Source organism: Eptatretus burgeri, chromosome 13, assembly GCF_056783735.1.
Source record: "Eptatretus burgeri isolate ZD-2024b chromosome 13, Ebu_testis_v1, whole genome shotgun sequence".
Lineage (NCBI taxonomy): Eukaryota > Metazoa > Chordata > Myxini > Myxiniformes > Myxinidae > Eptatretus > Eptatretus burgeri.
In genome coordinates this window covers 40096113-40110996 of record NC_140973.1, presented here as the reverse complement: position 1 = coordinate 40110996, position 14884 = coordinate 40096113, and the positions used below count along the sequence as shown (strand labels likewise).

Below are 14884 nucleotides of genomic sequence, written 5' to 3'. Positions count from 1 at the left end.
GGACACAGAAGCAAAATTTTGGGAGGGGTGTAGGTGGTTTAATGGGTGTAGAAAAGATCATGGTTTTGGATGGAGGGTATCTTGAATTAAGATGGTGGTGAAGAGCTGTCTTGAAGACCGAGAGGAAAGAATGAGATAGAAGGGAGTGTGGAAGTTGGTTCCACAGGCAGGAAACAAAGAGGAACAAATGAGTGGATGTGAGCAGTGGTTCTGGATTTTGGAAGTTTCACCAGGAGAGGGTTGCTCGTGGACCGCGTGTGATCTGCAGATAACTGGGGATGGGGAGCACGGAGAGGGCAGAGGGTGCAAGACCAGAAAGGAGGCAGAAGAAGACTGAGAGACCACCGACTTGTCTGTGATAGTGAAGTGATAGGCCCATAGACTTAGCTTTATCACAAGAGATTCCAGGTATTGGTTTTCTTGAAGCTATTGGTTTTCACGGCATCAAACTGAGAAAGATATGAGGCAGGGATACAGCCCAGTATTCCATCAATCTGCGGATGGAAGCCTTGTCGGTGAATATGACCAGATGTGCCAAGGAAGGACTTTGCATGACGGAGAATGCCCATTCGGCATCTGGCTTTGGAGGCCAACTTTGAAATGTGGCTTGTCCAAGAGATGCCATGGCTGAGAGTGAGACCCACGATTTGAGTGACTGAATTCTTTGAGAGGGTTGTTGAGAAAGTATATGCGAGGATTTGGGGAACAGTCCTTTTGGAGAGAGAGAGAGAGAAAGAAGTTTTTCAATGTCAAAATACATATTCCAAGGTGTTTAATGTGAAAGTGTGTGTGCACACAAATGAGGGCTAAATGTTCTGTAGGATGATATATAGACAAAGGAAGTATTAAGTATATATACGAGGTCCATCTAAAAAGTAAGGGGACTGAGCCGGCTTCGTGCTCCACTTACACAACTTGAATGAACGAGTTGCGTCACAGTCTTTCGCATCATTCCAGCAATATATATGACTAGCATATACCCGTCCTCCGTACGGAGTTGAATGGGTGGCAAAAGGTGGATGAGGCATAATAGTTGATGTTATGGGAAGCTGGGGAGGGTGTCATGAGGGATGTGATGCACTATGGTTACCTTTCCTTAGTTTTCTAAAGGACCTCCCTGTAGATGACATTTTGGGTGTGTCTTGTTGCTGAATAGTCATTGTGAGGAATTATTGTCCACTTTGATAGATATATAGGAGTAACCTCTTGCACATGAAAATGCAACATATAGTTGGCCATGGGAGAACACAGGTGCTGGGAGGTACTGTATATTCCGAGTTTGTCAAATGTTTGGCTCTGGGATTTGTTTATGGTCATCGAGTATGCGAGTCTGACTGGGAATTGCATCCTCTGCAGTGTGACTGGAAGGTTGGCGTCTGATGGGGCAACGTTAACATGATGTAGGCCGAGCCCGAGACTGAACAGGAGCAGTGGAGGGTGACCGAGAATCAGAATGCAAATGTCAATGAACGGCACTTTTTGGCGCTCATCCGACGATCGAACACCGCTGGACGCTTTAATTTGAAGATCACACACGCAAGACACAACACAGGTAATGATGGCGGTTGAGAAACGTCAAATTACGTGCAGACGTTAACAGAAATAATATTTTTAAAAAATAAATCTTGACTTTAAATACAATGTTTCTTGTTACATTTTTTTGTGTCAAATTCACCTTCTGAGGTAGTCAGCATGTGCAGAAGAGGGTTTTACATTGCAGACGCTGTTTTCTAGGAGTGGCATTACGCCTCTCGATGGTGACGGTCTGTCTAAGACAGACGTAATGACGTCAGCGAATGACCGATGATGTCATGACGGAATTACGCCTCTCAGTGGTGACGTCACACGTCACCATGAAAACGAATGTAAAAATTATAAAATCGCCCAAAATTTCCAAACGTGTCCGTCTGGCGCGATCTCACATAGCCCATGCTGTTCATTAGACCACAGAGCACCGGCATGCCGAAAGTGGCGACAACCCGTCCGGCAGTTTTGGAGGAGATACGTCAAATTACACGCAGACGTAAACAGAAACAATAAAGAGCCTGGTGTTGGCGCAGTGGTTAGGGCAGCGGCTTGGGATCCAAAAGGTCCTGAGTTCAAGCCCCGTTGGGCCACTGAATTAATACACCAGGGGGTTGACTCAGCCTGTCATCCTTCCGAGGTCGGCGAAATGAGTACCAGTATACTGGGCCGGTGTATACCCCGGTTAAAATAGGTGTACCATATCCCTGTGTCGTAAGAGGCGACCAGGGTTGCGTCAGGAAGGGCATCCGGCGTAAAACATGTGCCAAATCACTATGCGGATCATACGGATGATCCGCTGTGGCGACCCCTAACGGGAGCAGCCGAAAGAAGAAGAAGAAGTTAACAGAAATAATATATAGATTGGTGATGGTTTACTGCACTCATTGTGTGATTTTTTTACAGGTCGTGCTTTACACATTGTCTAGTCTGAGTCGTCGCGCTATGAGTCATGAGCAGAGAGCCAATCTGAAGTTTCTTACCAAGCTTGGCAAAACACCTTTTGAATCCTTCGCAATGCTGCAGCAAGTCTATGGGGAAGAAACGATGTCACGTTCACGTGCATTTGAATGGCACAAGAGGTTCAAAGAAGGGTGGGAGGAGGTTGAAGATGATCCACGATCTGGAAGACCTTCAATGAGCAGAACGGTGGACAACATCGAGCGTGTGAAGCAGATGGTGCGTGCAGATCGTCGACTCACTGTGCGGATGATTGCTGAGGAACTTTCCATCAATAACGACACTGTCTGGAGCATCATCACTGAAAATCTCGAAATGCGCAACGTGTGCGCAAGGATGGTCCCCAAACTGTTGTCCGAGGACCAGAAACAACAAAGAGTCACTGTCTGTCAAGACATTATCGAGCGCCTTGAGGACGATCCAGACCTGCTCGGGAGAGTCATTACTGGTGATGAATCGTGGATATTCGAATACGATCCCGAGACCAAATGGCAGAGTCGTCAGTGGAAAAGTCTGGCATCACCAAGACCAAAGAAAGCAAGGATGTCAAAGTCGAAGGTCAAGTTGATGCTCATCGTGTTTTTTGACATCAAGGGCATCGTCCACTTTGAGTTTCTACCACAGGGTCAAACAGTGAATCTATACGTGTACAAGGAGATTCTCCGGCACCTCATGAGATCAGTCCGGGACAAGAGAAGGGATCTGTGGGAGAACAACGCCTGGGTGCTCCACCATGACAAGGCCCCTGCTCACAGTGACCTGAGCATCGGACAGTTCCTGGCAGAGAGGAACGTGCAAACTCTGGAACAACCCCCTCATTCGACAGACTTGGCCCCTTGTGATTTTTTTCTCTTCCCCAAGCTCAAGGGGGTGATCAAGGGGATACGATTTCCTAATGTGGAGGCCATCAAAAGTACCATGACGATGGAGCTCTGGAGGATTCCAGAAGAAGCCTTCCGGGAGTGCATCGAAGCATGGAGGAAGAGGATGGACAAGTGTGTGAGACTGGAGGGAAACTATTTTGAAGGGGACAAGCTGTGATTTCAATATATTTTTTGGAATAAAATTTCTGTGAAGTCAGTCCCTTTACTTTCTAGACGAACCTTGTATATACATGTATGTGTGTGTATAAATATGTATAAATATATATATATATATATATATATATATATATATGTATGTATATATATATATATATCCATATATATATATATATATTTACATACACATATATGTACAGATATATATAGACATATTGTTGCGAATTCGCGCCCGCCGGCATGCGATCGACCGCGTGTAGCCAAAAGCGGCCACCTCGCCCACCGGAACGCACAATTCAGTCGTGACTCTCCGGGAACTACCGCCTGGAGCCAGTCCCGGGTGGGGGTTTAGCCTCACCACAACTCAGTCCGCATTCTACCCGCGCGAAATAGGGTCCGATCGTCGAATGGTCGATTTACCTAAGTACTCGCGCGAGTAGCGTACCGAGGAGTTGTACCACGCCACAGGCCGACTCCGGACACGAACCGCTTAAGCAGTTCGTTCCATATTACAGGGATAACCGAGCGGAGTTATCGTCGGCCTTGACGGTTCCGATTATTTACCGGGATGTTGAAACCCACTATGAATCCCTTACGTGATGCAAGATGGAGATTCAATAAAAGGAAGGAGACGAAGCAAAGCGGGAAACAGTTCAACAAGCAATGCACATTTATTACGGAAACACGGAAGGCACGTATATTACAGTCAAGACAAGATGCAACAAAAGCAAATGCAATACGATGGAATAAAAGGGCAATTATTTACAACACTTACACAGTTCTACTTGTCGGGACTCGGCGCCACGTCACTCATACAAAAAGCAAAGGAAAGAAAGCCACCCTCACAGGCAAGGAGGCAGACAGGTCCATGGACCAAATGTGCGTGGATCCTGGAGGAGCGGCCAGGTCCACGAGACCGAGAAGGTCTTACCCGCGTCCTCGTGACGCGATGGCGGGCAAGCCGCAATGTTTGCGCAGCTACGCCCCGACTCCATGCCCCTGGCATGGTCGGCGAGCTCTCTCCGGCGTGCTCCACGCAAGCAGTTTTGTTGGCACCACGTTTATGGTGGGGGAGGAACGCCCCCCCCGGCACTATCTCAGCGCGGATTGGGGGGGCGAAATTGCTGATGCTCAGGGAGAGGGGAATGGCTGGCTGGCTTGGACCCCGCGACGAGACGAGCGACCCCCACACCGCAACCTCGTTGCCGACCGCCGTCCTCACTTGACTCGAGCGTGAACTCTTCACTTGCTCCGACCAGCCGCCTGCAACTCAACCACGCGAACTCTTCGAGTTGCCTTATGCTCACGTCTTTATAGGCCACAGGAGGAGCCTATATGCAAATTTCAGGATCAAAACGCGATTGGAGGCAAGGCCACGCCACCCTGTGTTCAGCCATTGGTGCGGCAAAAAGGGGGCATGAACCTCTTTTGATCCGAATTCCTCTCGTAAAGAATCAACGTACATCACGCTTGCAGGCGGGGCCATACCGACGACGCTCGCCCATTGGACGGAGAAAAAGGGGGCATGAAGCCTTCCTGATCCGAATTTCTCCCTCGGAAAGGCCGCCATTCGCGCTTGCGGCTCGATGCATTTGGCACCAATCGCCGAACGGGCCCTGGACAGCACGACGTTTGGTGTTCACTGGTGGTGTGGCCGATGGTTGGAGAAGGAGATAGGCAAAGGTGGTGGGGGGTTTGCTGTGGTGGTTTGGTGGTTGGCGGGCATCGTTTGGGAATGGCGGTGAAGCGATGTTTGCGGGATGGCGTTGTGGAGGTAAAGGTAGTGGCTGTTTGCGTTGTTGGTGGCTTAATGGTCGAAAATAACAATAGAGAAAGAAAAATGGCTAACTCAAAGCGTCGCAGCCCAGATGAATCACACATATTCCCTCTATACAACGGGTTTGGGCTAACTACACATGAACTTACCGATATATCTCACCTGAGGACTCTTTATGGTGTAATGCGAATTTCCACAACCATAACAATATAATAGAGATTGTGTCCAAATAATGAAAAAAACCTGAATGTCATACATTCTGCTTGCTCCAGCATATCAATCAATCACATCTTGTTTACATTTATACAGGAATGGAAAGGAGCATGAGATTACGAAGATGCCAAATATGATACTGTTAAGGAAATGGCTTCGGGGTAATTGGATTAGTTTTTAATGGTTATTTTATGGTGAATGTTTGCATCGCTGTCATGTAATTAATGTAATTAACAAGGCAGTTTCGAATAAAGTGTTTCACGAGCTTTTGTCTTTCCCACCCAAATGTCTGTTTCTGAGGCTCAATCTTCCCCCTCCCTACACACTATGGCATGCTCCGTGTATAGACTCGAGGGCATCCCTCATCTTTCTTCATGTATTTTTTCCACTAAACACCATTTGCACAAGTAACTCTCTGCAAGACGTGCCAGAGCTGAGTAAAACGTCATAACACACTGTGAATGTAACCGTATAATGATTTTTCGTCACACCCAAGGACCATTAATGGTGCATGATGCAAAAGTACTGGCTCGCCTCCCAATCAGTGTGAGCCTGTGAGCCTGGCTCAATTTGATAGCTCATTGCCCAACCTGTATGTGCCATGGGGTCTACCCTGCCCTAAAGGCCCGGTCACACCTTGACGTTTTAGCCAACGTATGCCGATTTTTGAATTTTTTTTCTAAAACGCTGGCACACGTTGAATACGTTATGGGTAAGTTTTGATAACATTGAGAGCACGCTGAAAAACACTGCCATACGTCGTTGTGTGCTGGCTTTAAACGTTGTACTTTTCGGTTGTCCTCAAATTTTTTCATGCTTGAAATTTCACAACGTATGCCGGCGTATGACTCACACGTTCCGCTACGCTGGCCACAAGTTGTATGCACGGTCTGCAATCGTTGACAGACGTCAACACATGCTACTTGTAAGTTAATCATAAGTTGAGACACGCCGAGGTAATGTTTAGCGTACCTGAAACTTATTTCTAACCTATGATTAACGTGTTGTTGGCACGTTACGCGATCGTTGCCACACATCGACAGACGTTACTTTTAAGTTACTCATAGGCTGAAAGACGTCGGTATAATGGATCGTCCTTGCGTCAGCGTCCACGGCCACGGACAGGACACTTATTTGCAGCATTCTTCAAACTTTTCTTCGGCATGACGAGGATGTTCACACTTCGATGTCTAGCTTGGCTATGATTCCAATTGTCCATCGGCAGCATCTATTTAAAATAGTTGAGTTTGAGCGTTTTAACACGTTCAGAAGAAACGCTTCAAATTTCCAAACCCCAGCGTCAAAAAACAAAGGCGAGTGACAGCAATTTAAATCGTTCATTGTAAACAATGAAAATAGTTGAGTGGTACCGTTTAAAAGTCGTTGAGTGAAAAAAAAATCCAATTTTTGAGCGCAAGCGTCTACTTTCAATAGTGGGGTTTGAGCGATTTAGCACGTTCAATAGAAACGATTAAAATTTCCAAGCGCCAGCGTCAAAAAACAAAGGCGAGTGACAGCAATTTAAATCGTTCATTGTAAACAATGAAAATGGCTGAGTGATACCGTTTAAAAGTCGTTGAGTGTAAAAAAAATCCAATTGTTGAGGCAAGCGTCTACTTTCAATAGTGGAGATGCAGCCATTTAAATCGTTGAGTGGCAGCCTATGAACCTACCCGTGGACACGCGGACGCAAGGACGATCCATCATAACCCACACCCTCCTTCTCACACTCACCTACTACTGCCAACATGAACAAACTACTACTAATACTGATACTGATACTGATACTGTTACTGCTGACATGGACATCGACTCAAAAAGGAACTCAAAAACACTGTTGGGTTCCCCTTTTATGAGCAGCATTTTTATATACCAATTCCCAAAACTGCTGGGAACACGTCTTTATATGGCAGTGGTAAGGTAGAAACACGTTCATTTTTTTTTTTGTCGACCGGAAGACGTCATTGGAATACGTCTACATACGTCGATGTGTGTTGGGACTACGTAAAGAATTGGTTCAAAGCACGTCAAACATAAGTTAGAAATAAGTTTCGCGTAAAAAAGACATTACCGCGACGTGTTTCGACTTATGAGTAGCTTATAAGTAGCCTTTGTGGACGTGTGTAAGCGTCCACATATCGTGTGTAAAACTTATCCCCATCGCATGCGGAACGTGTGTCATACGCCGAGTACGTCGTAAAATTTTGAACATGTTTAAAATTTCTTGACGTACTCTACTTACTACGACGTATGATAGCGTACTTTAGCGTTCTACTCACGTATACCAAACTTACTCATACCGTATTTGACGTGCCCCAACGTTTTAGACACATTTTTCTTAGGTCGGCATACGCTGGCAAGATCGCCAAGGTGTGACCGCGATTTTGACCCTTCCATTTCTACGGCAGTTATGATTCGAATCGTTGTGCGTCAGCCTTTTAATAGGCTACATCACGACATCGTCGGCGATGCGTGCAACGCGCTATGCCGAAGTTAGACTATCGTTGGGCATCGGTTGTGTAGGCCGACAACAGGTTCAGCATTCGTTGGTATAAGTTATCTATAACACAACGAAACGTTCTGTGTCCATTACTAATATGTTATGCATACGACCAACTCGTTATGAATACGTCCGAATCTTTAAAAAAAACATCAAAAGTTCAACGTCAGGCAGCGTTTTACATACATATTAATACGTTGCCATCACTGGCTAAAACGTCAAGGTGTGACCGGGCCTTTAAGAACACATAAAAGCGAGGGTGTGGTGGTGGGCATGAGTTGGCAAATGATGCTTCGTGGTTGGAGCTTGGGCTTCAGGAGGCCCTCTGCAGGTCCTCGCCATATTGTCATCTCTATCGACATCCCTGGTTGATACCTGCCTATTGTGCTGTGGTTTCCGCCTTGTCCTTCACGGTTTTTTGGTGCGCAACAAACATCTGGAGAGACGCACAGGGCACCGGTAGGCCAAGCCACATGGAGCACATTCTCTCTCATCTGTGTTGTCCTCTCTCATCTGTCTTGTGTTTCCCCGAGTGAATGCAACAAGTTTCATAATTAAGTTTTGTCGAGCTTTCTTGGGTGCGAGGGATAATTATGTATTCATTTGTTACCATTTATTTTGTTTTGTATGTGAGTGTGTTTTTATGCCCCCCCCAACACCCCCTTTTCCCCTTGCATTGTAATCAATCCCTTGTTCATGAGAACCTTGTCTGTGGTGACTGAGGGAACAGGGGCTCTGTAGCGCATATCATAATTGGCTTTAATCTCGTATTTTATTGGTTCACGAGTGCCAGCCAGAGTGACCACTATATTCGTTATGTCTGTGTGTCTGTCTGTTGGGTGGTCGCTAGACTACCCTTATTCTCAGGTTTTTCCATCTGTCTGTATGTCGGTCTGTTTGTTTGTATGTAATGGACAGCTCTGGAGGCCAGAGGAGTTGACCGATTTTGATGAAACTTGACTGGTAGGTTCGTACCAGGATCTAGTTGTATGCTTTTGAGCACCGTTGCTATGGACGCCACTGTTGCCTAGCAACGCGACTTTGAATTTTTTGAAAAAAATCCGAAAAATTGTTTTTTTTCGAAAATCAAAAATCGGCTTCCGCGCTTTTATGCGCACTATAATCAACCTCTTTGTCAAAAAATTTCAGCCCGATCCGTCAAAAATTGTATGACTAGTATGCAATTATATAGCGACCACCCATGTCACCTACCGGCTTGTTGGGTGGTCGCAAGACTACCGTTATTCTCAGGTTTTCCGTCTGTCTGTATGTATGTAATGGACAGCTCTGGAGGCCAGAGGAGTAAACCAATTTTGATGAAACTTGACTGGTAGGTTCATACCATGATCTAGTTGTATGCTTTTGAGCACCGTTGCTATGGACACCACCGTTGCCTTGCAACGCGAGTTTGAAATTTTTGAAAAAATCCGAAAAATATATTTTTTTTTTTCGAAAATCAAAAATTGGCTTCCACCCTTTTATGCGCATTGTAATCAACCTCTTTGTCAAAAATTTTCAGCCCGATCCGTCAAAAACTGTATGACTAGTATGCGATTATTTAGTGACCACCCATGTTGCCTACCGGCTTGTTTGTTGGGTAGTCGATCTATCTACCCTAATTGTCAGGTTTTCCGTCGTTATGTCTGTCTGTCTGTCGGTTTGTCTGTCCAGGCCAGTACTCCGTTAATCGTAGGCCGATTTTGATGAAACTGTGGTGGTAGGTGCATACCATGACCTAGTTGTGTGTGTTTGAGAACCGTTGCTATGGACCCCTTGATTGCCGAGCAACGGGCCATTGAAATTTTCCAAAAAAATCTAAAAAAATAAAAATATCGAAATTCAAAAATCAAACCCTGATTGTTTATGGGCAACACATTCAGCCTCTTTGACAAAAAAAATTCAGCCCGCTCCCATGAAAACTGTCGGAGAAGCTAGACTTTGAATGAACCCTGGTCGAAAAAAATTAAAAACCAAGTTCGTTTTAGCTCAGAGACTATGAGTCAGACATACATGAAACTGGTATGGTAGGTTCATGGTATGTCCTAGTTATGTGTGAGAAAGAACCGTTGCTATGGACGCTTTTATTGGCGAGTAACGGCTGAAAAACGACTAAATTTGACTTGATCGACTACCCATGTCCGCCTACCGGCTTGTCTGTGTGTCTGTCTGTCCAGAGCATAACTCTGTGGACTTTGATCCGATCTTGATGAAACTTGGTTATGTGTTCGATATAAATGTCTAGTTGTGTTTTCCTGGATGAGCGCATGGCTACGCCCATTGTGGGTGGAGCCACGCCCAAAAAATAGCCATTTTTAGGGGGGTAGTCGGATTAAAAATCTATCTTCTCCGAGGGAATTGACTGAATGGAATGGGTTCTTCGGTATTTGAATAGCAAAATGAATTATCAAAAACTTGTCGTTGTCCAATTTTTCATTTTCGTCCCAAGGTCAAGGTCACAAGGTCAAAAACTTAGAAAATTGCGAATTTTGACATAAAAATCATACGACCGCCAAAACTTTGAGAGCTAGGATGACAATATTTTTTATGCATAATTTTGAGGTCATTCCCCACCTAAAATCTTGAAACCATTTTGCTCTATCTCGAACACCTTGCCCATGGCACCCCCTTCAAGCTTGTTTTTACGCTGATGTCATCAAAGTATGGATAATCCGAAGAGTGCGAAATGCCATATAGCCTACATGATGTTATGTTGTTGCTGGAATGTTCCAGAGGAAGTTTTGCACCAAAGGTCATAATCCTTGACCTTTGACCTTTAAAGGCCACAAAGGTCAAATTTTTAAAGTTGTGGGAATCGAACTGGATTTTCGACCTTCTTAGACGAACTAACTCCAGTAAGCTATAGCACATATCCTGTTTCCTTATTTTAATGTCCACAACATTGTTTTGTGACCTTTAAAGGTTATGCAAAGGTCAAATTTTGAAAGTTGTTGAACGAAACCGGGTTTTCGACATTTTGCATTTTGCAGCAAATAACCTGTCACTCGTACCACATCATGTTGATCATTTTTATAACTTGGTGAGTTATAATATCACATTATATATAAATTATATCACATTTTTATAAATTATCACATTGTCTCATCCTTGACTTCTGAAACAATCTACATCGTCAAATACCGCTCGTGATCCATTGTCGTTTTCATACTTGTTTTATTTTATTTTGTTTACATCGTTGAGGCTCTTATGAGAGCTAATACACAACACACAGCAAGGGGGGCAGGAGACAAGAGGGGTGGGAGAGGGAAGGACAAAACAGTGGGGAACAGAGACATTAGGAGATCTGTGGAAGTGAGAGGGGTTTAAATTATTGTATGCGGGTAAATTGTAACTCACGTGACGAGGTCGCCATTAATAGTGAACTATCCTGTGGCAATTACTCGGCCAAATTCAGAATGGTAGCTTCATTATGGCCTGTAGGTTTTTAACCACCAGCACATATGTAAATTAAGAGCAGAAGAGGGGACAGATTCGACCAATTCCCGCCTGGCAGACACATTGGTCTTTAGAGGCCCCGTGACTGTTACAATACATATGAGACTCACCCGATGCATGGGTTGTCCAAGTAGGCAGGAGCAGTGAAGGCAAATGGAGATGAAGGTTTGTCAACAAACGCACCAAAGCCGAGACGCAGATTACTGGTCAAGTTGGCCATCTGAGCAGCCAGCATGGTACCCAAGCGTGACATTTTAGCCAGATCATCTTGCATAGACAAGGATAAGTCCATGAGATAATACACATCCACAGGATAATCTTCTACTGGACGTACATAAACTTGGAAGGTTGCCGGTTCACCTGTGAGAAATGAGAAGATGTCATCGAGGATATGGTGTTTAAAGAAAGGGATAGGGGAGATGAGAATACAGAACAACTGTGCTTTATGAAAGTCTGGTCATATTAAGCATTTTCCCCAAAAGACCAAAAAAAAAAAACTGTAAAAGAAATATTTTTTCCTGGGTATTCATCTACAAATGTTTTCCAAAATGCAACCAGCTTGGTTATGTGTCTGCTTTGAATTAATTTAAATTCCCCAAATTATGCCAGATTCGGTGGTGTGCCAGATTAGAGCATCTGCTTGGAGTCTGGAAGGTGTTAGTTCAAACCCCATCCGAGTCATACCATACTTTAAAATTGGTATGAGCTGCTTATTTGCTTCACACTCAGCATGGCAAACAACCAGGTTGGCAATTGCAGCACAGGCTTTGATGGTCTTTATGGCCTCCTGCATTGAAGTTCCTTTTAAGGGAAATCAAATGCAGTATTCAATTCAATAAATGTGTACTGTACGTGTACAATACATGTGTACAGGATTCAATACATGTGTACTGTATGTGTACTGTATGTGTACAATACATGTGTACAGGATTCAATACATGTGTACTGTACAAACAAATAATCTGAGCTCAGTGTGAGTCTACGTTTCTGGTTCTCACAACCTTTGGCTCTATCTCCCAACCAAGCTCACAGAATGGTTGCCCTCCAAAAGCTCTTGCACGGCTGTGAGTTAAAATGCTTGCAGATCACCCAGGGTCTCATGGTCTAATTGCACGTCTGTGTCACTCTGCTGTGCCAGGAAGGCACTTCAGATCTGAGTGCACATGACTTGTGTCGGATGAAGACCATACTGCAGCTGAAATGTCAGTCTTTCTGAGTGTTAGTCTCTTTGACAAAACCTCCACTTCTTTGTGCTTTTGTGTTTCCCACTCTTATTTCTCGCAATTTTGATGATGATGGTTTCTCTCATTTTCAAACTGTTCCTCAATGGCTTGAAAAAATAAGCAGTCTTTGTTAGCTCTGAAAAGGAAACCAAGTTAGGGAATTAAATAATTTGAACAAATGTCCTTGGAATATTTCCCAGAACAGAGAGGAAATGTTAAGCATTGTGGAATATCAGCAAAACAAAAGTTGATGCAGCTTCCACAAAACCTCAAAATTCCGAAGCTAATATGCCCAGCATGTTATCCAAAGCCGTGAAAACTATGCTGTGATCGAAGTTGGAAGGGCCTTCTCGTGAAGGGCTAAAAATATGAAAATAAAATCAGTCATACCAGGCCGGAGGTCGAGAGTTATTTCCTGTGGAGACTGCTGCACTGGGCTACCAGAAGTCAAGGATGCAGCTGCACTCAGAGGCAACGCGCGTAGCACTTCTATGCGGTTTCTTGGGGCCTCAATAGAGCTGCTGGGACATCCAGCTCGAAGCAAGTTTTCTACAAGATTGCAGCGAGACTGCAGAGGATCTGAAAGTCTGGTGAAATTCTGAATAGCATTTGACAAGAGGGAAAGAAAAGTTCATGAGAAAGCTGAAAAATGCTCTGAATGAACTTGGCTCTTCAATGAAAATAGTTTAAACATTATTTGTTGAAACATAATCACAGTAAAATACTGTATGCAATTTGGTGCCTGTCTGTCTGTGTGTATTTTTGCCCGTAATGCATTCGGTCATTACTTATCCAATCTCAAACAAACTTGACAGGATAAAGGGTCACATGATGAAGGTTGCAGCAATAACCCCCCCCCCTCCCCAAGGGAGCTTTTCACCTTGGGCAAAATCCATGTTAAGGTGTATATCCATGTTATGGAGCATGGGTTTGAGGGAAGAGGAGCAGCAGCTGAAACCAGAATTATATCGAGGTTCCTCCTGATGACTCCTTTTCATTTTTTTTCAAGATCAGACCCAATATTGGTGGCCATTTTTTTACTTAAGTGTGTCCCCAATCATTTCTCACACATGCTTGGTCCAATTTTGTTCAAACTTGGTACAAGCACAGTTCATGATGGTACACACGTGCGCCTCACTTTATTTTGTGATCTGTTCAAAGATGGCCAACTGGGAGACTGGCGACCATTTTAGTTGTACATAAATATGGGCTAGCCCTTTAACCCACGGTCACAACAAACCCACAACGCATTTGTGCCACGACACGACAGAAAATTTGGGCAAATCGTGGGTCATCGGGGGTCGTCGCAAGACAGTCCTACGGAATTTTGAGCATCGTGGCATCGACTTGCCGTCGTGAGGCAAAATTGGACATGCACCTTTTTTGCTTAACGATTTTTTGTGGTATCTATGTCTTGTGGCTGTCGTGAGTCTGTCCTATGACAGTCTTGCGTTATCTAGTCAGGAGACGGATGCGCGAGCGTTCCACGACTGTTGTGCGACAGTCTTGCATTATATAGTCGGTTGTCGGACGCGCGAGTGTCCCACGAGTGACCCACAACTATTGTGCGACAGTCTTGCGACAGTCGCACGCGCATCCCACGAGTGAACCACGACCTGATCACATGAAAAACAGCCCCCCCGGACAACTCACGATGGTCCCACGACTGTCGCACGACTGACTTGCGACACACCCACGACATTTTTTTTTTCTGTCGCGTCCCCATCGCCAAACTATCTTTAATGTATCATAGCCATTGTGACCACTCAAAATAGATTTCGGGCATGTTGCAAGATCTGGCCACGACAAATATTTCATGGTCTACCACGACAAAATTTCGTACGATCCGTTGTGCCGGGGCTTTAACTCCAAACAGCAACATTACTAAAACAATGTAATTTTGTGTAATTTTGCGGCATTTTATGTCATTTTTTTTACTTGTTCATTCCAATTATTGCTTTTTTTTTTTCTTTTATCTCTTTTACTCTTTATTTCCCTTTCTTTATCCATCTGTCTCGGGAGAAGTGAATTTTTGCAGATTTTTTTCTGTAAGACTAACTTGGCTGCACCTCAATAGGATTCAGGGTAGAGGAGCAGCAGCTGAAAACTGAATCCTATCCAGGTTCTTCCTGATGACTCCATCTTTGCTCTATACTTAGGTTCCTTCTGATGACTCCAATGCAGTATTTGGTCC

At 44.5% G+C, this 14884-nt stretch overlaps 1 protein-coding gene across 3 annotated transcripts in view; it reads right to left on the bottom strand.

The window, feature by feature from the left end:
- The window catches only part of LOC147014276 (integrin beta-5-like), a 110902-nt gene that overhangs the window by 74660 nt on the left and 21358 nt on the right, over positions 1–14884 (bottom strand). For all 3 annotated transcript variants that reach the window (XM_085852112.1, XM_085852114.1, XM_085852113.1), the window contains exons 3-4: positions 13081–13288; positions 11578–11827 (exon numbers count right to left, since the gene is read on the bottom strand). In XM_085852112.1, coding sequence (XP_085708238.1) covers positions 11578–11827; positions 13081–13288 — 458 coding nt within the window. The remainder of the gene's footprint in view (positions 1–11577; positions 11828–13080; positions 13289–14884) is intronic.